Raw genomic sequence first — 24,775 nt, 5'->3', positions numbered from 1 at the left:
CATCGGTCATTGGAAAAGCGTTAGGCTACAGTCAGTCAACGATCGGAACAATTTTAAAGGATAAAGTGAGAAAGGCCCTGCCCCGATGAAAGCTACAATTATTACCAAGCAACACAGTGGTTTAATTATTGGGTTTTGGGTTTTTGATCCTCCACATCAACCCAGCATGGTGGAGAGCGCACTCAGAAGCGGTCTGTCACTGGATCGAACTCAGAAAATTCCATTCCCGAGCCCGGCGCTAAAAAATACGTTCTTAAGTGTTTTATATGCATAGAAAGGTAAAATATATACTATATACTAAGACAAACATTTGACTAACTGACGCTAAAAAATACCGGATGTACCTGTTCTGACTTACTTAGTAAGAGAACTTCTGATTTTTTTCGATCCCGATGCTTGATAACCCACGCATATCCTCCCGTATACTTTAAATCATCTCTAGGTTACTTATGATACCTAATACAATGTAAGTGCTATGTAAAATAGTTGTTATACTGCATTGTTTAGGGAATAATGACAAGAAAAAAAAGTCTGTACATGCTTGAACAACAAGTGCTGGAAGAGCACTTCCGGGTTTTCGCAATTCACGGTTGGTTGAATCCGCGGATTAATTACAAGTATCTGACTTTATAGGACCAAATCCATTAATTCCTCTGTCTCTTAAGTATTTATAGGAATTCTAATCATCTTGTTTTTTTTTAAATTCTGTCTTGATTTATTCTGCCATCTATATTTTTTTCTTTTCTTATTTACCTTTAACGTTAAGGATACAGCTAAAGACTTGTTCATTTTGGAAGTTGCTGTTGTCATACTTGTCTAACAGGACTGTTTTCCTCAGCTTATCAGCCCAAGCCAGAATGTTGCTTAGGTCTTGCCACATCTAGCATGTCCTCTTTCATCATCTGGCCAGTACAAATGAAACTGACCAGTGTGCAGTTAAGAAAATGTGATTGCACCAACAAGTGCACTGCTACTAGAGGGGGAGGTAAAAACTAACTGAAGATATCTGGGTTTGAGATATTGCCCTGAGGAGCACCAGCAGTGTTCTGGGATGGCATTATTGCCTTCCAATAGCCACGGCCAGCTTCCAATCAAATGCTTAGTGCTGCCCATTCTCTTTAATTTTGCCAAGAGTAATTGATCAAATGCTACCTAGGCTCAAAGGATTTTACCTTTGAGCTTGGAATATATATATATCTATTTATTCAGCTCTGGCTTCTGTATTTGCAGCGGTAGATGAGGTGAACAGTCTGCAGAGTAAGAGAGAGATGGGACCTTTGGCCCACCTGGTCCACTGATTGTCAACCACCCATTCACACTAATCTTGCCCAAGCTCATAATTCATTGCCTCTGCATTCCCATCGTCTTTCCCAAGACTTTACAATGGCCAGTTATCTTACCAACTTGCACATACTTGTGATATGGGACAAGGTGAGGACACCTGGGGGAAATTGACATGTTAATGGGAAGAAGCTACATACTGCACATACCCGAGGTCAGGAGTGAACACGCCTCTCGGGAACTGTGATGTGGAAGCTCACTGCTGTGGCCACCCATGGTTTTGGAAAGCCTTTGACTTTATACCCTGTATCCATGCACTGGAGTCTGCTGTTAGTAGGTGCTGGGATGTTCATTTCCTTTGTCCTTAACTCTCCACCTCTGTTCTGTGATGGATATGGCAAAGCAGCAGAACTTCGATCTGCTCTGTTGATTGTACAAGCCCTTCTATCTGTGCAATGTCTATTTGTACTGTGGCCTGTAGTTCTGCATTGTAACACTGACAGACTGATTCATCATTTTTGGCATTTAAAAAAAACTTGCAAATTCTGGAAATCTGCAATAAAAACAAAGTGCGGGGAACACTCAGCAGTCGGGCAGCATCTGCAGAGAGAGAAGGAGAGTTATGTTTCAGATAGTGCTACTCTTTCTGGAGAACATAGAACTGTTGCATCATCACCATTTCAAAGCTGCTGAACTTGAATGAGCACCTTTGCATTAGCTGAGCGAGTGAGATGTGCCAGTCATCAGCTTTCCCACTTCCTGGCTGAACTGATGCAATGTTGTCCAATGCTGATGCTGCTCAGTGGCCCCTCCCCAGATTCCCAAATGCAGACTCCCTAGTACCTGAGACCAGACCAGGACAGTACAGGACAGAACATGAAAGATGCCTAAAACGTATGAGCTGTTTGTTTATTTGTTTCAGTATGTTTGCTGAGTTGAGGTTTACAAATCAATCTATAAATCCTAGCAGCTAACATCAAAGTAAATTTATTATCAAAGTACATACCTGACACCATATATTACTCTGGGATTTTCTTGTAGGTATTCACAGTTAATACTAAGAAACAGTATGAAAAACTACACACAAAGTTGGACAAATGACCAGAGTGCAAAAGACAACAAATTAAGCAAATCCAAAAAGAACAAAATAATAGTAATACATAAGTAGTAAATAATATTGAGAGCCTGAGTTGTAAACTCCTTGAAAATGATTCTGTAGGTTGTGGAATCAGTTCAGTGTTGGGGTCAGTGAATTTATCCATGCTGGTTCAGGAGCCTAATGGTTAAGGCATAATAACTGTTCATGACCCAAGGCACTTGTTACCTCTTTCCTGATGGCAGCAGCAAGAAGAACCCATTGCTTGGTTGGTCAGGTCTTTAATGACCGATGCTGCTGTCCTGCTATTGTGCTTCTTGTAGATGTACTCAATGGTGGGGTGGGCTTCATCTGTGATGGGCTGGACTGTATTCACTACCTTTTGTATGACTTTCCATTCAAGGGCAATGGTGTTGCAATGCCAAACTATGATGCAACCAGTCAGTATACCCTTCACCCTGCATCTATAGAAATCTCTCAAAGGTTTAGATGACATGCTGAGTTTTCACTAGGAAAGGAAAGGTGCTGCCATGCCTTCCTGTCAAATGACGTTTACGTGCTGGGCCCAGAACCAAGTCTTTGAAACGGTAACACCACGCAGTTCAAAGTTGCTGACTGTCTCCAACTTTGATCCCCCAATGAGGACTGGCTCGTGGAACTCCAGGTTCCTCCTCCTGTAGTCAATAATCAATTCTTTGGCTCTGCTGATGTTGAGAGTGAGGTCATTGTTGTGGCACCACTCAGCCAGATTTTCAAACCTGTTCCTATATGCTGATTCATCACCACCTTTGATTTGGCCAATGACAGTGGTGTTGTCAGCAAACTTGAATACAATATTGAAGCTGCACTGGGCCTCATATCATGCACATAAAGTTGGAAGAGCAGGGGGCTTTGCTGCAGCTTTGTGGTGCACCTGTTCTGATGGTGATTGTGGAGGAGATATTGTTCCCAATCTGAACAGAAAATCCAAAATTAAAAAAAAGTGTGGAGAACACTCAGCAGGTCAGGCAGCATCTGTAGAGAGAGAGAGAGAGAGAGAGAGAGAGAGAGAAACGGAGAGTTATGTTTCAGATAAAGCTACTCTTTCTGAACAGCATTCCATTCCATTTGATTCTATTTCTGGTGTCACCACACCAATCATCTCACTTTAAAGAATCTTTATCTTGTTGTTTATGCTCTCATTATTTATTGCTATTTATTTATATTTACATTTGCACAGTTTGTTGTTCATTGATCCTGTTTATAGTTACTGTTTTATAGATTTGCTGAGTATGTCTGCAGGAAAAAGAATCCTAGGGTTGTATGTGGTGACATGTATGTACATAAATTTTACTTCAAACTTTGAACTGACTGAGGGTCAGCACGTGAGGAAATCATGGATCTAGTTGCATAAGGAGGTGTGGAGGCCTAGGCTTTAAACTTATTGATTAGTTTTGAAGCAATGATAGTGTTGAATGCAGATCAGTGGTCAATGAAGACCATCCTGATATATGCATCTTCACTGTCCAGATGTTTCCAGGACTGAGTGAAGAGCCAATGAAATGGCATCTGCTGTTGACCTGTTGTGACGGTAGGCAAATTGGAGCATGTGCTAGAATCAGGAACGATGTCAGATAGAACTACAGCAGAGAAACAGGCCCTTTGATCCATCACATCCCTACTGAGTGTCTAAAGTTCACTGTCATTAGTCCTATTTACTGGCACTTGGCCTTTAGCTTTCTATTCCTTGGCAATTCAAGTGTTTGTGTGCATTCTTCTTAAATGCTAGGAGAGTTTCTGCCTTCACCACCTACCAAGATATGTGTTCCACATTGCGACCATCCTGTTATTTCAAAAATTAATGTTTTTCATAAAAACATACGAATGTACATACAAGATAAACAAAGCATGGTTGTCTTTACATTTGTGATGGGCGGTGTTATCAAGTTAATACTTTCTACATACAAAGCATGATGCCATTCATCTGTTGGCAGGGTTATTGCACAGAGATTGCAGCCATTTGTATGTAGGGAGGGGAGAGGAAATCCTCATCAGATTAACTCTGTGCCTCTTTCCCTCTTGCCCTAAACCTGTGCCCGATACAGTTTGTGTTGAATCCGTGCTAATGATGTTCCACTATTAACAGATGTGTGTATCTGCCTAACTATGTTGATTCAAAGACTGCTGAAATCAGTTTAAAAGCAGTAAGTCACTTGTAAATTCGGGGTTGTTGCACGCAGAAGTTCGGGTTGATAAATCTACCTGTGGGTTTTAGATTTGTTTTGCTTTGTAACATTTCTAGTCAACAGTTTGTCAGAAACATGGGTTATATGATAAGTTGATGTTTTAGTGGAAGAGTAAGCAGGAGATATTATTCCTGATTGGTAATCAAATCTAATTTCTGACATTTGAATTATTTTTTTTGTAGGAGACAATAACACCACCATCACAAACTTTAATTGCTTTTTCTACAACTTTGAATATGTAAATTGTACTTGGACTTCTGGAAGCATGGCACCGTCTGACACGACCTATATCTTCCATTACTGGTAATTGATTGTTGAGTCACTTAATCTGTTGTATGTGCTGTGTATACAGTAACTAAACATGTCTTGTGATCTTGCAGGCAAACATTCATGGACACTATTCAGAACTGCACCAATTACACTAAAAATGGCAGGCATGTGGGTTGCCTAATTTCACGTGACCCGTTCGATGCCGACAAGGATTTGAATATTCGAGTTTCAGGAAGCAGTGTTACTGCAAAGATAAAACCTTTCTTCTACAAGCTGGAAAGCTATGCCTTTGGTATGTGACCAATTCCATGCTATTGACACCATTCTTAAAAAGTTATGGCTGATTCTATTTGTGAAAGCTGGAATGTGATCAGGGAACGTTTGTGATTGGATTTCTATTTGCAGGCTAAGGCAGCTCTCTTAGTGCTTCACCAGCAGTAATGCACAGTACTGCTCCTCAAGCAGGGTTTGCACCCTAGTTATTGAAAGTAACCTACAGGTTAGACAGGTTGGCATGAGATCCAGTCTGCTCCAATTCATAAAGAAATGGAAGTTGAGCTGATGGGTTAAAAGTATTTGATATTTGAAATAAAATTAAGTTAATCAAAATAAAGCTGCAACAGTTAGTATCTCAGTACCAGGTGCACAGTTTCAATTCCAACCTCTGGCACTGTCCCTCTGTGGAATTTGCCTGAGGACTTGCCCTGGCTACTCTAGTTTAATCTTCGTGACCTACTAATGAGCTAATTAACTGCTATAAATTACCCCTTTAGTTAGGTTAATGGCAAAAAAATGGGGAGTTGATGAGCAATTGTGTGAAGGAATAAAATGCATGTGTACAGGGAAGTAAGGGTGGGATGGGACCTATCAGGTTCTGTGTCTGGTGGCCTCACTCTGTAGGTAGAAATCAGAATCCATTCACTTTTCACTTGTGCTGCTTGACCTGCTGACAATTTAGATTTTAGCTTTGCAGTGTCTGCAATATCTTTTGTCAAATGAGAATGGGTTCTCATGAAACATCAGAGTGACTTTTTGTTGCATTATGCAGGGACAATGCAGTTTCTGGAAGCAATGTACTCTTAGACAATCCAAACAAGAAAAACATTCTAATTACAACTTTTTACACAATCTCTGTTGGGTGTGTCCTCCCGCTCTGCATTTTGCAGCCCTTGCATTCTTCCGTCTATGTTCTTACTGATTCTTGTTTACAGCTTATGCCTGTAGTCACACCATCAGAGAACTTCTCTTTACCCCACCCTTCTTTTGTCTCCTTCCCAGTTCTGGACAAGGGCCTTTGATCTGAAAATCCTTTCTGTTCCTGGAGTTTCCTTCCCCAGTGTGCAACCTCAGCCTGTATAGCATTTTCTGGTTTTGCTCCGCTGCATCAGGGGAAGGGTTTAATGCTGCACGAACATTAATCTGTCTGCCTTTAAATCTCTCTGATCTTGGCAATTATTTTATGTCAATATTTAATACAGGAAATTAGCAGTCACTGTTATTGCTAAACTTCCCCAAATTGCTAACATCACGCTAACAGATAGCAATTGGTGCGCAGGAAACTGCAGGATAAAAATCGAGATAAAACTGTTGGACACTTTTGGTAGGTCACAACACTGTCTCTGCACCTTGCTCTTTTGAAACCTCACATACAGCTGCAGGGATTTTGTAGATTGTTTAGATCTAGTAGGTGTGATATGGAGAGATACAATACAGAAATAGGCTCTTTGGCATACAGTACATTTCTATAGCCATTCTGCACTCAACACATGTTATTCTCATCAAATTGCACAACCCCACCCAGATTCTACCCCTCATCTACACACTGTGGGGCAAGTTATAGTAGCCAATTAATCTACCAACCCACATGTGGGAAAGAACATTGTTCAGTTACTGGAAGAACAAGTAAACTTTCCACAGACAGCACCCAAAGCCAGGGTTGAATACACTGGTGTTGTGTCACCAAGTCACTGGAGGTGTGAGACAGGGCTCTACTAGCTGTAGCACTGTTGCCTTTTGCTCCTTTCTGTTTTGTCTTAAGGTATTAATTTTGAATTCCTCATTATTATTGCCTTCTTGATTCCTATTGTGTAGGCAGATACAAAAACTTGTTTTACATAGATTATCTTTAATCTACAAAGAACAGCTTTACCCTCAGTTTTGTTGCTGTAATCGTAGTTCCACATCCCAAGTCCTCATGGTCTTCTGCAAATGTGTTCAGAATTGGACATGATTCTGGAGAGAGGGTTGAACTGACATTATATACGGGAGTAGCAAGACTTCCTTTCATACTTTGTATATCTTTATAATGCTCTGTGTCCCATTTACTTAGTGCGCTGCTACCTTCAAAACCTACTTCTTGTTTCCTTTAAGTAAATTATATAGTAGACTCATAGAACACTACATCACAGAAAGAGGCCCTTCAGCCCATCTAGTCCACGCCAAACTATTAATCTGCCTAGTTCTATCGACCTGCACCCAGACTGAAGCTCTCCATACCCCTCCCCTCCATGTAGCTATCCAAATTTTCCCTGAATGATTAAATCAAACCCACATTCACCACTTCCCCGGCAGCTCGTTCCACAGTCTCACACCCTCTGAGTGAATAAGTTCCCCCTCATGTTCCCTTTAAACATTTTACCTTTAACCCTTAACCCATCACTTCTGTTTTCCATTTTCTAATAAAATATACCCTCTTCTGGCTGGATTTTCTTTTTCTAATTATTTTAGTTATTGACTAGTCTGTCTATGCACTCTTTAATTCTAGTTATTATCTTTGTCATTTTTTCTTTTGTCAATCCCAAATTTGGAGATTGCTTTAACCATTCGGACTTGAAGACGCAAATGATGTAAAAGTGTGAACCTTTCGTTTTGGCAAGCAGGGTTTGTTTTTGAATCAAAGTGCATTATCACAGTGGCAAGAAATGGCAGAGCTCTGAATTGCAAACAAATTTGGGTATCCCAGTGTATAACGTGAAAACAGCTCCTGAAAATATAGCAGCTAGTTAGGGAATGTTGGTTGCAAGAACAGTTGAATAAAAATGGAAGGAGATTGCATGTCTTGTTCAGAGCATTAATGAAAGCACATCTGGATTATTGTCTGCATAATTTGTGTCCTTGTTTAAGGAGAGATGTTAATGCAAGCCTGGATACAATAGGGTCTCTTAACAGACTCTTAGATAGTACATGGAGCTTAGAAAAAAAGAGGGCTATGCTGTAGGGAAGTTCTTGGCAGCTTCTAGAGTAGCTTGCATGGTTGGCACAACACTGTGAGCCAAAGTGCCTGTAATGTGCTGTAGGTTTCTGTGTTCGTTCAGGGAAAGTATACAGCTTCTAAAGTCTACAGCTGTTGAATGGGTGGGTTGTAAGGCATACAGGATTTGGGTGGGTTGTAAGGTATACAGACGTTGAATGGGTAGGTTGTAAGGGCTGGGCATATATGTGCTTGAGAGTGGACCTGATTGAAACATGTCAGATACCTAGGGAACCTCACAGGGTGGTTGGAGAGATGATGCCACCGGTTGCATGAGAATCTGGAACTCGGGATCACTTTTTTAAAATAAAGATTTCTCATTAAGAAAGAAATGAGACAAAATTTGTCTCCTGTTCCTCGAAGGTCAGTGGAAACAGAGAATCTGGTTGTTTTAAGACTACTGGTTTGTCAATATTTGATAAGAAAGGGGTGAAGTGTGTCAGTGGGCAGATGGGAGTGAAGATTTAAGATTACAATCAGATCAGAGCTGTTCTAAGTAAATTGTGCCATCGGTTCGCTGTGGTGAGTGGCCTGATCCTGATCTCGTTTTGGGTTTTTTTTTCAAATTATAAACAGAAGTTTGCCAGATACTGTAAACTATTGTGTTTTCATTGGTCGACTCCAGTCACTCAGCTCACTTCTGTTACCTGTCCCAGTGTTCTTCCCACTCTTTTTATCCCACACACTGGGTCTTCTGCACACAGATTTTGTGTTTTGTTTCTTAAAAATGAACTTTGCAAAGGAACACTACTAACCGAGTTCATCCGCATGGCAACAGTACATACTCTACTAACTCACCACAAATCTCAGGGACGTTACCACCAAGGCTCTAAATAGAAACAGTAAAATTCCACAAAACAGAGTGAGCTGCTGAATTTACAAACTATTTTAGTGATGTTAAATCAGGAATAAATATTGGTCAGGATTGGCTGGAATTACCCTGATTTTCAAATAATTATTCAGGGTATTTACATCCTTTCAGTTACTGATAATGCAGCTTAGAGGCCATTTAGCCATCTGATTCAGGGGAAATAGCCCATCTCTTCCTATTCTCCATCTTCTTATTTCTCTCTATCGTTATTCTCATGTTTTAATTCTTTTGCCACTTACCTGTGCAGGGGACAATTTGCAGCAACCAATAAATCTTTAGGATGAGGAGCATCTTGGGGTGCCTTTGAGCTCACAAGAAGAACTTGCAAACTCCACACATACGTAGCAACGTGGAGGCTGGGATCAAACCTGAGTTTCGGAAGGAGTAAAATTGCGGCGTTACCAGCTGCGCTACCCGGTGATGTTGTCACTCACTTAACCTAAAATCGTTCTTGATGGGTATGGTAGAAGAATTATTACTGTCGAAGGAAGGAGACAATGTTGTGGTTAAATAGATGAACTGGTACTCCAGAGTTCTGGATCCAAGTTCCCATGATGGCAATTATGGAGCTTAACTTTTGTAAACATCTCTTTTTTTTTTAAAGAGGTGATCACTCATAATAATGAACACCATCCCCTTGGGAAAGGAGATGTGCCTGTTTTGACTTGTGACTTCAAGGTCACAGCAGTGTGGTTGAATCATAAAGAATATCTCAAATACTAGGGCTACTCAGGAAAGGGCAAAAATGACTAATCTTGCCATCAAAGACCACGATTCTGAAAGATAAATAAATTAAAAGTGATATATTCAGAATGTTCAACTTTAACTGGGTAGATTGAAAATTGTGAAGAATTCCTTATAAAGAAATGAAATAAATTGCCAATGGTAAAAGGAACCATGAAATTGCTGGGTTGCTGTGAAATCCCAATAAACTATATAATTCCCTTTATTGATTGAGAGACCCGACTATTGGCAGATCTGACTTATGTGTGACTATCTTCCCTCCGTGCTTTTTCGGATGTGCAGCTGTAAAGATGGAGATGGTCTCTGGGAACACTGGCTATCACCAGTAATAGGACATCAGTTAAGATTCAATGAAGCCAACTTGGGAAAACCAAGACCTCCAGTATCCCTGACGATGACATCTGCAAAATTTATGTTTCACTGCGTCTTCTTCCAGACTGTTAGGAAAATGGAGTTGCAGCTGATGTCTTTGGATCATATTGATGATAGATGGGAACTGCAGGAGGCAAGTTCTGTCAGGAGAGGGGAGGGATTTGCACTTCATGCAGTATAATCCTGTGGCTGTTCCCTTCGGTAACAAGTGTACTGCTTTGGATACTGTTGGGGAGGAGTGGGCAATCTACCAGTGGAAAACCACAATGACCAACTCTGGAACTGAGCCTGCCCCTGTGGCTCAGAAGGGAGGTGGGAAAAAGAGCAGAACATGAGTGATATGGGATTTACTGGTTAGAGGAACAGATAGGTGATTCTGTGGACGAGAATAATGTGTTGCCTCCCAGGTGCCAGGGTCAGAGATATCTCAGATTGAGTCCATAGCATTCTAAAGGGGGAAGGTGAGCAGCCAGAGGTCATGGTCCACATCATTACCCATGTCAAAGACAGGAAGCGTGACAAATTCCTGCAAAGTGAATTTATTGATTTAGGTGCTAACTTAAACAGGATCTGTCATCTCAGGATTGCTACCTGTACCATATGCTAGTGATGCTAGAAATGGGAAGGTATTACAGTTTAACATGTGGCTAAGGAGATGGTGCATAATGGAGGGCTTCAGATTTTTGGAGCATTGGGCTCACTTCCAGGGAAGGTGGGTTTGCATCTGAACTCGAGGGGACCAATATCCTTGTGCTTCTCTGGAGGGTTTAAACTAGAGTTCAAAGGGGTTGGGAAGCAGAGTGTTAGGGCAGCGAGTGGAGAGGTTGTGGGGATAATGGATGTCGAGCCTACTAACAAAGATGGGAACTAAAGGTTGAGCAGGGTAAGCATTGTATCCTGAGGTGTGTCAGTTTCAATACAAGGAGTATTATATTTAGGGCAGATGAGCTTAGAGCATGAATCAGCCTGTAGAATTATGACGTTGTAGTTATTAGTGAGACTTGATTGTAGGAGGACTAGGAGTGGCAGGTCAATGTTCCTTGGTTCTGTTGCTTTAGATGTAGTAGAGAGGGAGGGTGGCATTACTCATCAGGGATAATGAGTCTAAGGCTTATATAGGCGGAAGTGAGGAAAAGAAAGGATTATGTTATAGAACAGCCAATAGTCAGCAGGATTTAGAGAATTTGGAGAATGTCAGCAGGAAATTGCAGTAAAAGTAAGGTTGTGATGTTAAGAATGAAAGAGTACACAGAAAACTTATCAGTAATTTATCCGGACTTGAGAACCTGGGTTGTAGAGGAAAAGTTGAATCTGTTAGGACTTTATTCCCTGCAGCGTAGCAGGAAGAGGGGAGATCAGATAGGCAAATTATGAGGGGTATAGATAGGATAAATGCAAGGACACTTTTTCCATTGATGTTGGATAAGTCTGGAGCTAGAGATCCTAGGTTAAGGGTAAAAGGTGGAATATTTAAGGGGAACCTGATGGAGATCTTCAGTCAGAGATTGTGGAATGAGGTGCTAGCGGAAGTGGTGGATGCAGGTTTGGTTGAAACATTTAAGAAATGTTTGAATAAACGTATGGATGGGGGGGGTGGATATGGAGCACTAAGGTCCATGTGCAATTCGATGGGACTAGGCAGAATGACAGTTTTGGATGGACTAGATGGGTCAAGGGGCCTGTTTCTGCACTGCAGTGCTCTACGACCTCTTCATGTCAATTCTAACTCTTGGTTTAACATTGGATGTGGAACATAATATCGATTTGTACAGATTTTGAAGTGAAGCTGAGGAAAACCTTCCCCCAGAAGTCTCTGGTGAAAAAATACCTATTCTGACCTTGCTTAATCAATAGCCCAATTTAGGGTTCTGCCTGCAGTAGCGTTACAGCATGCTTTGTTTTACCGGGAAACAATGCAATTGATGATGTCACAACATTTTATTTTCTTGAAGTGAAACTACAACCACCTTGGCTGAAAAATGTGTCAAAGACTCGTGAAGGGATTTATGTGAACTGGGAGATCCCTGAGCATTGGAAAAAACAGTGTTTGCTCTATGAAGTAAGAGTTAAGAGCAGCAAGGCGAGTTCCTGGAACAGTTATTTGGTGAGTAATGGATTGATAAAGTGTGTTAAAGAAACAGAGTTTTAACAAACTGTTAAATGCAACCTTTTATTTACTTACTATACTTATCGAGACACAGCACAGATAGGCCCATATGGTCCTTTGAACTGTGCCTCCGAACAAAACCCCTGATTCAACCCCAGCATAATTACAGGACTATTTCCAATGACCAATTAACCGATGAACTGGTCACCTTTGGACTGTGGGAGGAAAGCAGAGCACCTGGAGCAATCCCACATGGTTACGGGGAGAACGTACTAACTCCTTGCAGACAGTAGAGGGAATTGAACCCTGTACTTATAGATTTGGAGATATGTGATGAGTGAGCAAGCTAGACTGGGATTCATTCAGAATGAAATATCATGGGTTAAAGAAATGGTGAGAGGTCAAGTAACAAGAAAATACAAATCAGGTGCAGGAGTGCACCATTCGACCTCAAAGTCAAAGGTTATTGTCATATGCGGAAGTATGTGCGTGCAGAGGTACAACAAAAAACTTGCAGCGGCATCATATAAGAAGCATCCGCAAGAAAAAATACTGGGCCCACCTATGGGCTGCTCTAAAATGCCATCTTGTAGGCATTCTCGAAACTCCTCCTCCTGGAATCCAGCACCAACCTGATTTTCCCAATCTACCTGCATATTGAAATCCCCCGTGACTATTGTACCATTGCCTGTTTTAATTTGTACACCACACCTTCAGGGTCTTTTTTTTTTCCCTTGCAGTTCCTTCGCTCTGTCCACAATGATTCAACACCTTCCAACACTTTGTCATGCAACACACACAAAATGCTGGTGGAACGCAGCTGGCCAGGCAGCATCTATAGGGAGAAGTACAGTCGACGTTTCAGGCTGAGACCCTTTGTCAGGAACGAGTGGTCAAAGCAATTCCTCAAAGGCTAAGAGGGAGTGTAAAGTGCTACCTCTCGCCGAGCTAGTAGAAATCTTAAATCTTTTGAAAAGTGGCATGTCGCTTGCCTAAGTGGTCCTCAACCCTCAACCTCCACAGATCCTGACATTAGTATTATTGAGCCTCCTCCAAAGCATTCTTATTCCCTAAACAAGACAGTGTAACAACTATTTACATAGCATTTCCATTGTATTAGGTATTATAAGTACTGTAATCTACAGATGATTAAAAGTATTATTCGTTGTTTGAGCATTGTTCACCTCGAGTCTCATTCGTTCACTACTTGTGTTGTGAGCAAGAGGAAGGAGTTTAAAGCTAGTAAGGGATGGCTGGCTAGCTACGTAAAGCGCTACAGCCTCAAGAAGTTAAAGATCACGGGAGAATCGGGATCGGCTGATGCCGTGACGGCATCAGCATTCCCAGAAGAGCTACGATGGTTGCGTCGGTACTGCACATGTACAGACTTTTTTTTCTTGTCATTATTCCCTAAACAACACAGTATAACAACTGTTTACATTGTATTAGGTATTATAAGTAATCTAGATATGTTTTAATGTATACGAAAGGATGTGCGTAGGTTATATGCAAATACTATGTTAATTTATATAAGGGCTTGAGCATCCACGTTTGTTGGTATCTGCGGGGGTCCCGGAGGAGGGCCGACTGGACACGTAAAGACTGACAAACAACCAATGTGCCAAAAAAAAAGTAAATTAAAATAATGTTGGTACATGAATTGTAGAGACCTTGAAAGAGTAGGTTCAGAGTAGTGGTGAATGAAAAAACCCATTCGAGCTTGGACCTGTGATTATAGGGTAATTGCTGTTCCTGAAATTGATCTTGTTTTCATTTGTAGGAATTGGTATTGCCAACTTGCTGCGATCCCTTTATTATTTGTTCCCTCAAGTTCATGTTCTGCCACCTGTGCAGAATTTATTCTCCTTCAGGCACTGGACAGTGTAATGGAGAAGATGAAATAATTTTATGCCTTCAACATTATTTGTCCCTCTGAGTACTAAAATGAAGCTAATCTGTTGTCTTTCAGTCTCTTTTGTTAGAACCAGGTGAATGTGTACAAACTTCCCTCACTCTTCAGTTTGTCAGTCCCACTGGTCACTCAGATTGAAGATCTTTCATTCTTTTCCAAAGCAGTGTGGTATTGTTATTCAACATGGACCACTATCCCACTCAGTATTTTAGGTGTAGGTGGAACAATGATTTATACAATATTATGTAATGGATTTAACTTGCTGTTCACCTCAATAATAATTCACTTTGCAAAGAAACATTTTTGAGATAGCTTTAATTTCTTGCTGGATTCTATTTTCCATTGAAGTAACATGATCTACAGAATTTTGTTTTTAAGCCTCTTAATTATTACTTGCTTCCAGAGCAAAGATCAAGAGAAAAATATCACTGATGCAGATCTCAATTCAAAAAACAGCATCCAGGTGCGAGTCCAGTACACTACTATATGTGGAAAATCAGGATTATGGAGTGAATGGAGTGAAGTGCAATATATTGGTAAATCTTTTCCCTTTGATGAAGTAATAAAAGGTAGAGTGTGGATTTTTTATGAACACTGATTTTTTTCCTTAAAAAGCTTGGAAACTGGACACTGAGTTAATCTGAAGTAAGCCTCCTGTTTGTTTAGTTAAATAGAAGATCAGTTGATCTGTTTGTTCAAGAATAAATGTTATTACATTTCATTTATGATCAGCTGGTGGTGTAGTGGTGAGTGGTCTGTGGTTCAGACCTGGCAGTCTCCTTGGAGGCTTTTCATCCCTGCTAGGGTGAGCAACTCAGCCTCGTAACAAAACATGCTAAAGAGTTGCCTGCCACCCGATGTAGCACAAGGCAGGGAGAGGAAAAAAAGAAGTTTTCAATTTTGTATATTAGTTCAGGAATAGGCTGTCTGGTCCATAATGTCCACACTGAACCCAATGCCTAATTAAACTGTGCAGCATCCATATCCCTCCATTCCCTGCATACTCTCACTGCCACTTAAACAGTCATATCTGTTTCCAACACCTCATCTGTTCCAGCTGTCCACCACTCTATGTAAACAAATAAACTTAGCGGGAACTTCTTATTTGAAACTTTACTGCTTAGCTTACATGCATGTCCTGTAATATTTGACATGTTATCCAGCATGTGGGAAAAAATTCCACTGGCTCTCCGGAGCCTAGAGCAATAAATACTATAACACAATTGAAGTTCAATCTGTGATAGTGTAAGTGGGTCTGTAGTGTTCTGTTGCTGAGCTAGGATTAGGGAATTGCAGGTTGCTTGTTGTAAGAAAGTAGTTTCCCTGAACCTGGTGGTGTGAAATTTAAGGCTTCTGTACCTTCTGCCCAATGGTAACAGCGGGAAGAAGGCATGACCTTGATGGTGGGGATCCTTGATGATCGATGTTGCCTTCTTGAGGCAGCAGCTCCTGTGAATACTACCAGTGCTGTTGATGGTGGGCAAGGCTCTGCCATGATGGATTTGACTATGTCCACTACTCTGTTGGCTTTGGGCCTGTGTATTGGAATTTACTGTTCCAGGCCATGATGAAACCAGTCAGGAAACTTTCAAAACAGCACCTTTTGAAGGTTGTATTTGGTGATATGCCAGATCTCTTGAAGGCTTTTCTTGCATTAGTTCTTTAATGTCTTTGCCATTCCTCAATGGTGAGGAAGAACCACATCCAATGTGACAATGATCAATTAAGTTCACTTCCTTACCACTCTGCTGCAGGGCTGGATACACATTATGGCATCTGAAAGGCAGGGACACTGTGATAATGCTTCTGGGTGTCATCTGTCTGTGTCACGAAGATTTTATTGGCACAAAGCTTACGAATGTACCATTTTAAAGAAGGTAAAATTGTCTGTCACTAATAAAGCTATATTCTCCTCAGGAGAGGACACCAAAGAATGGAATTGGGACATTGCTTTACTTGTCTTCATCCCTGTACTAGTGGCTGCAATTGCAATCATCTGCCTCACAAACCTGAAGAAGTAAGAGACTTGTTTGCTCATTTCTGTAATATCCTACTATAACATATTTGCCAGATTTACCATGATGCACAATTTGTTTTGAGCCTCTTAGTTGTAGTTCCTGTGTTATTGGCTACTCTTAACGTCTGGCTTGGTTTGGCCAATGGGAACTGCTTCACAGATCTTGTCTCTAGATGTTATCAAGGAGTCTTGCTACAGCAGAAGTCAATGGGTATCAGTTGAAAAACTAATAGAGTCATGGTGTCATACAGCATGGAAACATGCCCTTCGTCCCGAATAGTCCACACTGACCAAGATGTCCACCTAAGCTAGCTCCATTTGCCGGCATTTTGCCTTTATCTATCTATGTATTTTCTATCCATGTACCTGTCCAGATATCTTAAGTTTTACTGAACACGTCTCAACCGTTTCTTCATCTGTACTACCTTAAAAAAAAGTTACGCTCAAGTTCCTATTATATCTTTCCAGCTTACCGTCTATTCCCTCTGGTTGCCGATTCTCCAATCCTGGCAAAATGGCTGCATACGTACACCCTATCTATGTGTCACATGATTTTATACAGTGCTATAATATCAACTCTGTCTCTTCAGCTAGAAGAAAAATTGTTCTAGCCTTGCCTGACTTCTCCCTATGACTCAGTCCCTTGAATCCTGGCAACTTCTAATAGTAGGAACCATGTTGAGCATAAAGGAAAATAGCTGGTTGTCGGAGGTTAACCATCTCAACCCAAGGCATCACCAGAGGAGTTTCTCAGAAAAGTGTCCAGTCTTCTTCAGCTGTTTCATCGATGACCCAGAAATGGGGATGCGCACTCACTGATTCACTCACATAAATACTTTGGCTACAGAAACTGGGTATCCTACAGCAAGTTACCTGCATTGCAAAGCCTTTCAACCAACCAAAAGGCTGAAATGAAGACTGTGGTGGACCATTCTCTGCTTATCTAGAGCAGTGTGCCCAAATGACTTGAAGAAGCTGGATACAATTCAGGATGAAGCATTTCACCCATCATCCTTAAGTTCAGACCCTTCACCACCAGTACCCAGTGATGGACCATGTACAAAATGCATTTCACTTACTGACCCAGTCTACTCTGCCAGCACCTCCCAAGCCCATGAATTGTGCTTCTTAAAGGGGGCAAAGCAGCAGGTATATGGGTAGATCACCACCGGCAGGTTCTCTTCCAAGTAATGCACCATCCCAATGGGTGTAATCCCTGGAAACCCCTCTCAACAGCAGAAAGACCTTCACCACAAAGACAGCAGTAGTTCCACAAGGCAGTTCACTAAGCACACCACTACATTCCCAAGGGCACTTGCATTTTGATAACAAATTGCCAGCCCTGTCAATAATACTTAATTCCTGAAAACCAAACAGATGAGTAAATGAACTCCTGTGGCAAAAGTGATAAATGCAGGCTTACAAAATATTTTATGCCTTGAATTTATTTTGTTCTTTAACCAGATGTCATTGTTAATCTTTTCATACTTTTAAGGCTTAAGAAGTGGATCCTCCCACCAATTCCCGATCCAGGAAAACTGCTCAGGGGTGTGTTTGGAGACTCAAATGGCGACAACACAGTAAGTTGAAAACTTCCCAAGTTAACTTTTTAAAACATTTAGCATTTCCTTTGGAAAAAGAAATCAGTGAGGAAATGAGGAGAGAACTGTAGATGGCAGAGATGAAGGGTTGTGAAGTTGGTGAAGGTCGCAGTGATATGGCAGGTGGTGGGAAGAGCATTGTCCATTCAAGTCTCTGCTCTTAATGTCATATGCCCCTTGACATGTGTTATATTTGTGTTTCAAACATGCTTACACACAAAGTCTGGACTGGGTGCAGGGTTTAGTTATGCAGAAAGGACATGTGGTCAGCTATAAATGGTAAATATTTATATCTTTGTTGTTGGAGACAATATAAACATCCTTGTTGGAAGCCCCTGTGTCTTATAACTGCAGTTGTAAGTAGCAGTTTCCAAGTAATTTCTAAGTTCCATTTTAACTATACTAACAACTGTAGAAAAGGACAGTTATGTTTCAAAAGTAACATCAATGTTAATCAGTGTTCTACTTTTAAATGTTGTTTCTACCTCATGGACTTTGGGGTTGGAGAGGAAATCCCATGCAACATTCCCTCTATTTTTCTTTACAGCTGCACAGACCAACCAATGCTTTGAAAAGGAAATTTTTTACACAACCTGAAAATTACATGGCCCTTTAATAAAAGGTTATATGAAAGAGAATTCCAGCTGCTTGGCATTAGAGTCTATGCGCACGGGAACATTTCAGTTACTGTGCGGCCACACACCCACACAGCTTGGAGGGAACAGTGATTCAATGGCTTCGGAAAAAGAAGCCATAAGTATATACAGGTTGACCTTCACTAACCCGACTACTTGTAATCCGGGTCCTTTGATAATCCGGCACTGATTTCAAATTTTCCACGCATCTGTAATTTTTGTAAGCACAGACAGGCGAATCCTGCTTGTTTTCCTGCATTTATTAATATCATTTGCGTGAGGTGCGGCTGCCTGCCACCTGCTCGTCTCACCCGCCAACGGCGGGGGAGCTGGCGCGCACTGGGTCAGTCCGCCTTCTCGCCTGCCTGCCAGCAGTCACACTGCCCTCCGACGTCGCCCGGCTGGCGCTCATTCTCTTCTGCCTACAACCTCAGATCAGGCGTGGCAACCCACTAAATTTAAGCATATTACTAAGCAGAGGAAAAGAAACTAGCGAGGATTCCCTCAGTATCTGCGAGTGAAGAGGGAAGAGCCCAGCGCCAAATCCTTGGCCGCCTGGCGGTCGTGCGAAATGTGGCATATGGAAGACCTCCTTTCTCCGACTTCTGCCTCTGCTCACACAGATGTGCTGCCACCATCAACAGTTTTTGAAGAAGCTGTTGTGCCAGTTTCAGCACCAGTTCCTGATGCTTCACTCATTTTTCAAGATGAAGATGTTAATAATCCTGACAACCCCACAGTTGCAAACATGTAACTTTGCCTGAAGGTATATTAAATGTTTCACTTTAGAAGTGGAAATGTTCAACTGTTCTGTATAAGTTAATTCCTATACATTTACCTGTACCCTTTATTTTATCTGTGCCTGTACAGTATATTACTTTATTAAAATTTCACTTGATACTCATTTAATATTTCTGTTTCATTATTATCTAACTTGTACTGATTTACATGGTATTTTAAAGGTATGATGAGGCGGTTAGCTATTAATTAATGTGATCCTTCTGTAATTCGGCATTTTCACTAATCCGGCACTCCTCAGGTCTCAATGGTGCCAGATTATAGAAAGTCAACCTGTACGAGAAAATATACTGAACTTTGAGAATACTGTTCCTCAGCGAGTGAACGCCACAGTGAGGGCATTGTAGAAATCAATATTACCACTAGATAGTTGCTCCCATGTGTATTTTGCAGTCTCTGACGTGATAGCTCCAAAATATGTTGAAGATTAAGAAGAAGAATTTGGACAGAGCATTCAGAGGTTGAAAAAACATTTCAACCCATGATTATGGTGGAAAGTGAAAAGTTAGAAATTTGGAACATTCAGTCAAAATGTGGGAGTATCTGAATGATTACAACATTAATCCCAAAGACTTGCCAAATAATTGTAATGTTCTGGACTGTGCACTGGTTTGTGTGTGATCTGAGAAGACGTACAACTACAGATTTTTGTGTACAAAATCTGAGTGATTATGACTTCCATAGAGTTAGCAGTCAAGAATACCAATTAGTTCTGTCCTTTGGGGATAGATATAATGGTAGTTAAGAAGGAAAAAGTATCAAAACAAGGGCAGCATTCATGACCAAATGTGGTAGGAGTCTCTGTTATAGATTATTCATGTCACAGTCCTTTTTTAAAAAATTGCCTCAATACTAAGGATGGACACACAGCAACTTGTGATAGCAGAGCTGCAGACATGAGCTCCGTTTCAAATGCCAGTACAGAGTGAACAAGTTAGTCATAAAAGTTCAGGAAGAAATCTGAGTGGAATTACAACGGCTGCAGATGACAGTGTTCATTTTGTGACACATCTGTATTACAAACAACTCTTCTATGACTTTCACATTAGTGTTGGATAACGGAAAGCTGAGAAATCCAGGTTGACTGTCCCATTGCAAGAAAAGATGTATGTTGAGTTCAATCATTGACCCTTACTAAGAAGGAAAGTCAATCATAGGAAATTTTCAGGGCAAGGTTTGATAGCCTTTTGTGAGTGGACAATGGTGCTAGAAGCATTGGTCTCAATTAACTCTAAGTTGTAATGACAATACTGAATAGTAGTCAGTAGTGAGATTAAAGAATGATTGCCTAGAAGCACTTGCTGTGCAGGCTGATGCTGGGTGCTGATCACCACATGAATTATCTTGGTTTGTGAGTGAAAGTTGAATTTCATACAGAACCTTTCCTGATAACAACCACTCAGCTTGCTCACACAGCGGGGCAAGGTGAATGCAAAAGCAATTTGCCAAACACAGGATGGATCAAGCAAGTGTCCAACAGTGACTTCATGGCCAGTCTGTAGACATAGTTCTGAAGTACAAATTAAGTTTAAAATGAGATCAAGTTGTCTGTGTGTCCTTGAAGACTGTAGGTTACCTACCTGCCAATCACACTGGAATTGTCAACATAAAGGCCATTGTCTTGAATTTTATGTGTTGGCTAAATATGGTGGAGTTAGAGAAGGCTGTCACGGTGTAGTGTAGCACATATTGGGGCCATGTTAACATTACTTCAAAGGGGAACAGTCATCACCTTCTGATGACAGAATGCATGCAAAGCCGATCAAGGCCAGGCGTTGGCACATATACGATAGTGAAACATGTCATTGTAGAGTTGTGTGGTAAAGTTAGTCACAACAAAAGATCACTTTGTATTTGAGAGTTTTATGTGATAATACATTTACCAAAATGCTTGATAATAAAACTAGGACAGGACTTGTACAGTAAATGGCAGGGCCATTGGAGAATATTGCAAAGCAAAACAAATACGTAGTTCCCTTAAAGTAGTGACACAGGTAGACAAGGTGATTGACATGCTTGCATTCACTGAGCACAGGAGTTGGGATGCCATGTTGTAACTCTACAAATCATTAATGAGACCACGCTTGGAGTATTGTGCACAGTTCTAGTCACCCAGCTGTAGGATGGATAATATTAGGCTAAAATGGATTCATGAGGATGTTATTGGGAATGGAGGGTTTGAATTATAAGGACACAGATGGGCTTAAGCATCTAAAGGTGGGGGGGGGAAGAATTCAAAAATCTGAGGTGCAAGGCGACTTGGGAGTCTTCATGCTGGATTCCCAGAAAGTTAACTTGCAGGTTAAGTCAATTGTCGGGAAGGTAAATGCAATATTAGCATTCATTTTGAGAGGACTAGAATATAAAAACAAGGATGTAATGCTGAGGTTTTATAAGGCACTTGTGAGGCCTCACTTGGAGTATTCTGAGCAATTTTGGGCCTCTTATCGAAAAAAAAAGATGTGCTGACATTGTAGAGAGTTCAAAGAAGGTTCAAGAAAATAATTCTGGGATTGAAAGGCTTATATGAGGAGTGTCTGATGGCTCTGGGTCTGTACTTGCTGGAATTTAGAAGAATGAGGAAAAATCTCATTGAAACCTATTGAACGTCGAAAGGCCTGGATAGAGTGGGTGTTTCCTATAGAGAGGGACTCTAGGACCAGAGGGCCAACCTCAGAATGGAAGGACGTCCATTTAGAATTGCGATGAGAGGGATTTCTTTAGCCATAAGTTGGTGAATCTGTGGAATTCATTGCCATAGGCAGCTGTGGAGGCTAAGTCATTGAGTGCAAGGAGGAGGTTGATAAATTTTTAATATGTCAGACATGTTAGGGGAGAAGGCAGGAGACTGGGGTTGAGACAGAAATGATCAGTAATGATCAGATGGTGGAGCAAATTTACTGGGCTGAATGGACTAATTCTGCACCAATGTCTTATGGTCTCAAAAAAAGGATCTAGTGCTTTCCTGGTGTATATAACAAATGAACTCTTCTCAGGCTTCCAGCTGGGTACATCTTCATCTGAAGGTGGTGGAGTTTGTCATCAAAATGTCAGTTATAATTGATACCCGTAACCAGCTGGAAACCTGGGAAGATTGTATTCATCTTATGGTCTCATTTTTTCCACTGGAGCATGAGCAATGTATAAAATCATTAGGGGCATTGATAGATTGAATGGTCAGCCTTTTTCCCAGGGTAGGGGACCCTAAAACTGTGAGACATCTGTTTAAGGTGAGGATGGCAAGACTTAAAAGGGACTTGAGGGGGAACCTTTGCATGCAGAGAGTGGTGGGTATATAGCCTCAAAGGCTGGAGGCAGTGGTACAGATAGGTGCAATTACAATGTTCAAAAAGTATTCAGACAGCTGTATGGATAGAAAAGTTTCAGAGGCATATGGGCCAAATAGGAGCAAATGCAACTAGCTCAGATTGATGTCTTGATCGCATGGACAGCTTGACTTGAAGCGTCTGCTTCTTTGCTGTATAACTCCATGAATCCTGTAGCAATGAACTCCCCAGATTCACCACCTTGCAGCTGCTGTGTGTCCTGCTTGCAGTAGGACAACAAAGCCATCTATCCCTGTGTTTAAAGAACTGGCAAATTAAATGCCCTATTATATTTCTGCTTCATAGCTAAGTACAGACTCGCAAACTTTTGCTTGACCTGGTTTCTGAGAGGTTAATGCATTACCATCTTTGCAGCCAAATGTAGAAGGCACAGAATACCTTCCCCTCACCTTAAATCTATACCCTCCTGTTTTGAGCACCCTAGCCTACTATTCTACTTTAAATTCTGTCTCTAAAGATCTCCATAATCTTATAAATCTTATAATGTTCTGTCAGATCGCCACTCAGCTTGCCTTACTCTAGGAAAACAAGCCTGGTCTATCCAGTCTTTCCAGATATCTAAAGTTTTCCAGTTCAGGCAACGTGCTGTTGAACCTCCTCCAGCATAACCACACCCTTCCTATTGTGTGGTGGGCAGATCTGCACACGGTACTCCAAATGTGGTCTAACCAGTATTACATAAACCTGCAATGTAATCTTTTATTCTGTGCCCTGACCTAGGAAAGTGAGCATATCATGCATTTTCTAGCCTAGCCTGTCCACCTTAGCACAGCAGTTGTGACTCAAGTCAGGAGTCTGTAAATTCCACAGTTTCAGGAAAGCATGAGTGTGCATTTGACCAGGGCCAAACCATATTGAGGAAGCCGGTCAACAGGCTGAATCAATAAACCACAAAAGGTGTTTACACCAAAGAGGAAAGCAATGCAATGTATTCAACACAATCATCTGAATAAGTCACATGACTGATGACTTCATACTTATATAAATAAGAGAACAGTTGAATATTAGACTCCTGGGTTGTTCTTGGAGCCAGGAAACCCATTGTATCCAAGGTCCAGCTTAGGATACACTATGCTGAGGTGGCAGATAAATACAGACCTTTGTTTATAACACAAGCAATGACGCATCTGGCAATTGACTATATCCCAGTAAGGCAGAAGACATAATAAAGGAACAGTGCTTAATTGGAAAGCAGGGTCAAGCACCATTTCAAAACTTAATGGTCTCTAAACTCAGTGTTAAAAAGCAATCCCCTTCACTCGAAGTGCCCAGAGATGGAGCCTAGGGATTGCTGGCATAACTGGAGATCACATCGTGTAGGGTGGCTGGAGATTGGGCTCAGCTGGAAGGGTGGGGCTTGCCGGAGGTTAGGGATTGGGTCCGTATTCCAGGGATCCATGTCAAAGACAGTAAGGATAATCTGACCTGGTACTCGGGGGGCTTGCCCGTTGCTTTACTGTCTGACCCACACTGCAGCTGCAGGCTTGAATGACTTCACCTGTTGACCAAGATCTGTGTGGCTGCCTTTCTGCACCTGATCTGCTGCTGTCTTGGATGATGGACACTGTGACAGCATTGCATCCAATACTGTGTGCAGTTTTCTTCCCAAAAGTACTTTAGTTGGTGATTTCCCCTCAAGGACTGGATATAGTGCAATTCAAAATGTTAGCAGAAGTATGTTGGGAGCCCACTGATTTCAGAACCGACCATATGAAGATAACAAACCTCTCTGCTTGGCTGTTGGCCAGTGGATGATGGGGATGAGCAGATGTGGTACTTCTCTGCAAGAATGCAGCAAACTGCTGTGAACTAAAATGAGTGTTTTGGCATCCCAAAGCAGCTAATAATCTGCAGAAGCCGTTGAATGGTCGTCTCTGTCATTGTTCTCTCCATAGGTAATTGTTCTGGCTATTTGGAATCTGGTATCAACCAGGACAAGATAGGAACACCCATTGATTGTGCCAGCAAAGTTGACTCCAAGGTCTGGTACACTGAGGGTAATGTTGTCTATTGGCCCTACTTGGATTCATTGCTGTCACAGAACATTAAATACATAGCTTGCATATGGATGTGAAATCTTCGTCTATGCCCGGCCAGTGCACAAAGCTTCTTGCCAGGGCTTTTATTTGATTAATACCTGGGTGACCATGGTGGAATTGTTTCAATGCTTTTCCTGGAATTTTCATGGAATGACTATTCTGTCTCCAAACACTAGTCCACAGTTGAGTGCGATGAATGACACCGGTAAT

General features: G+C 41.3%; 1 protein-coding gene across 4 annotated transcripts in view; it reads left to right on the top strand.

The window, feature by feature from the left end:
• LOC140734544 (interleukin-13 receptor subunit alpha-1-like) overlaps nt 1–24,775 on the top strand; it is a 47,759-nt gene that overhangs the window by 17,377 nt on the left and 5,607 nt on the right. The window contains exons 4-10 of one of the 4 annotated variants that reach the window (XM_073058665.1): nt 4,785–4,905; nt 4,983–5,164; nt 12,062–12,213; nt 14,532–14,664; nt 16,046–16,145; nt 17,641–17,725; nt 18,294–19,285. In XM_073058665.1, coding sequence (XP_072914766.1) covers nt 4,785–4,905; nt 4,983–5,164; nt 12,062–12,213; nt 14,532–14,664; nt 16,046–16,145; nt 17,641–17,725; nt 18,294–18,362 — 842 coding nt within the window. In that variant the 3' untranslated portion in view covers nt 18,363–19,285. Of the gene's footprint in view, nt 1–4,784; nt 4,906–4,982; nt 5,165–12,061; nt 12,214–14,531; nt 14,665–16,045; nt 16,146–17,640; nt 17,726–18,293; nt 19,286–24,775 lie in introns of those variants that run through there. The other 3 variants (XM_073058664.1, XM_073058667.1, XM_073058666.1) reach the window with 3 other exon arrangements.

This window comes from Hemitrygon akajei, chromosome 10 (assembly GCF_048418815.1).
Source record: "Hemitrygon akajei chromosome 10, sHemAka1.3, whole genome shotgun sequence".
NCBI lineage: Eukaryota > Metazoa > Chordata > Chondrichthyes > Myliobatiformes > Dasyatidae > Hemitrygon > Hemitrygon akajei.
Note: the sequence above shows the minus strand (reverse complement) of the source record. Positions and strands in the feature narration are given on the sequence as shown.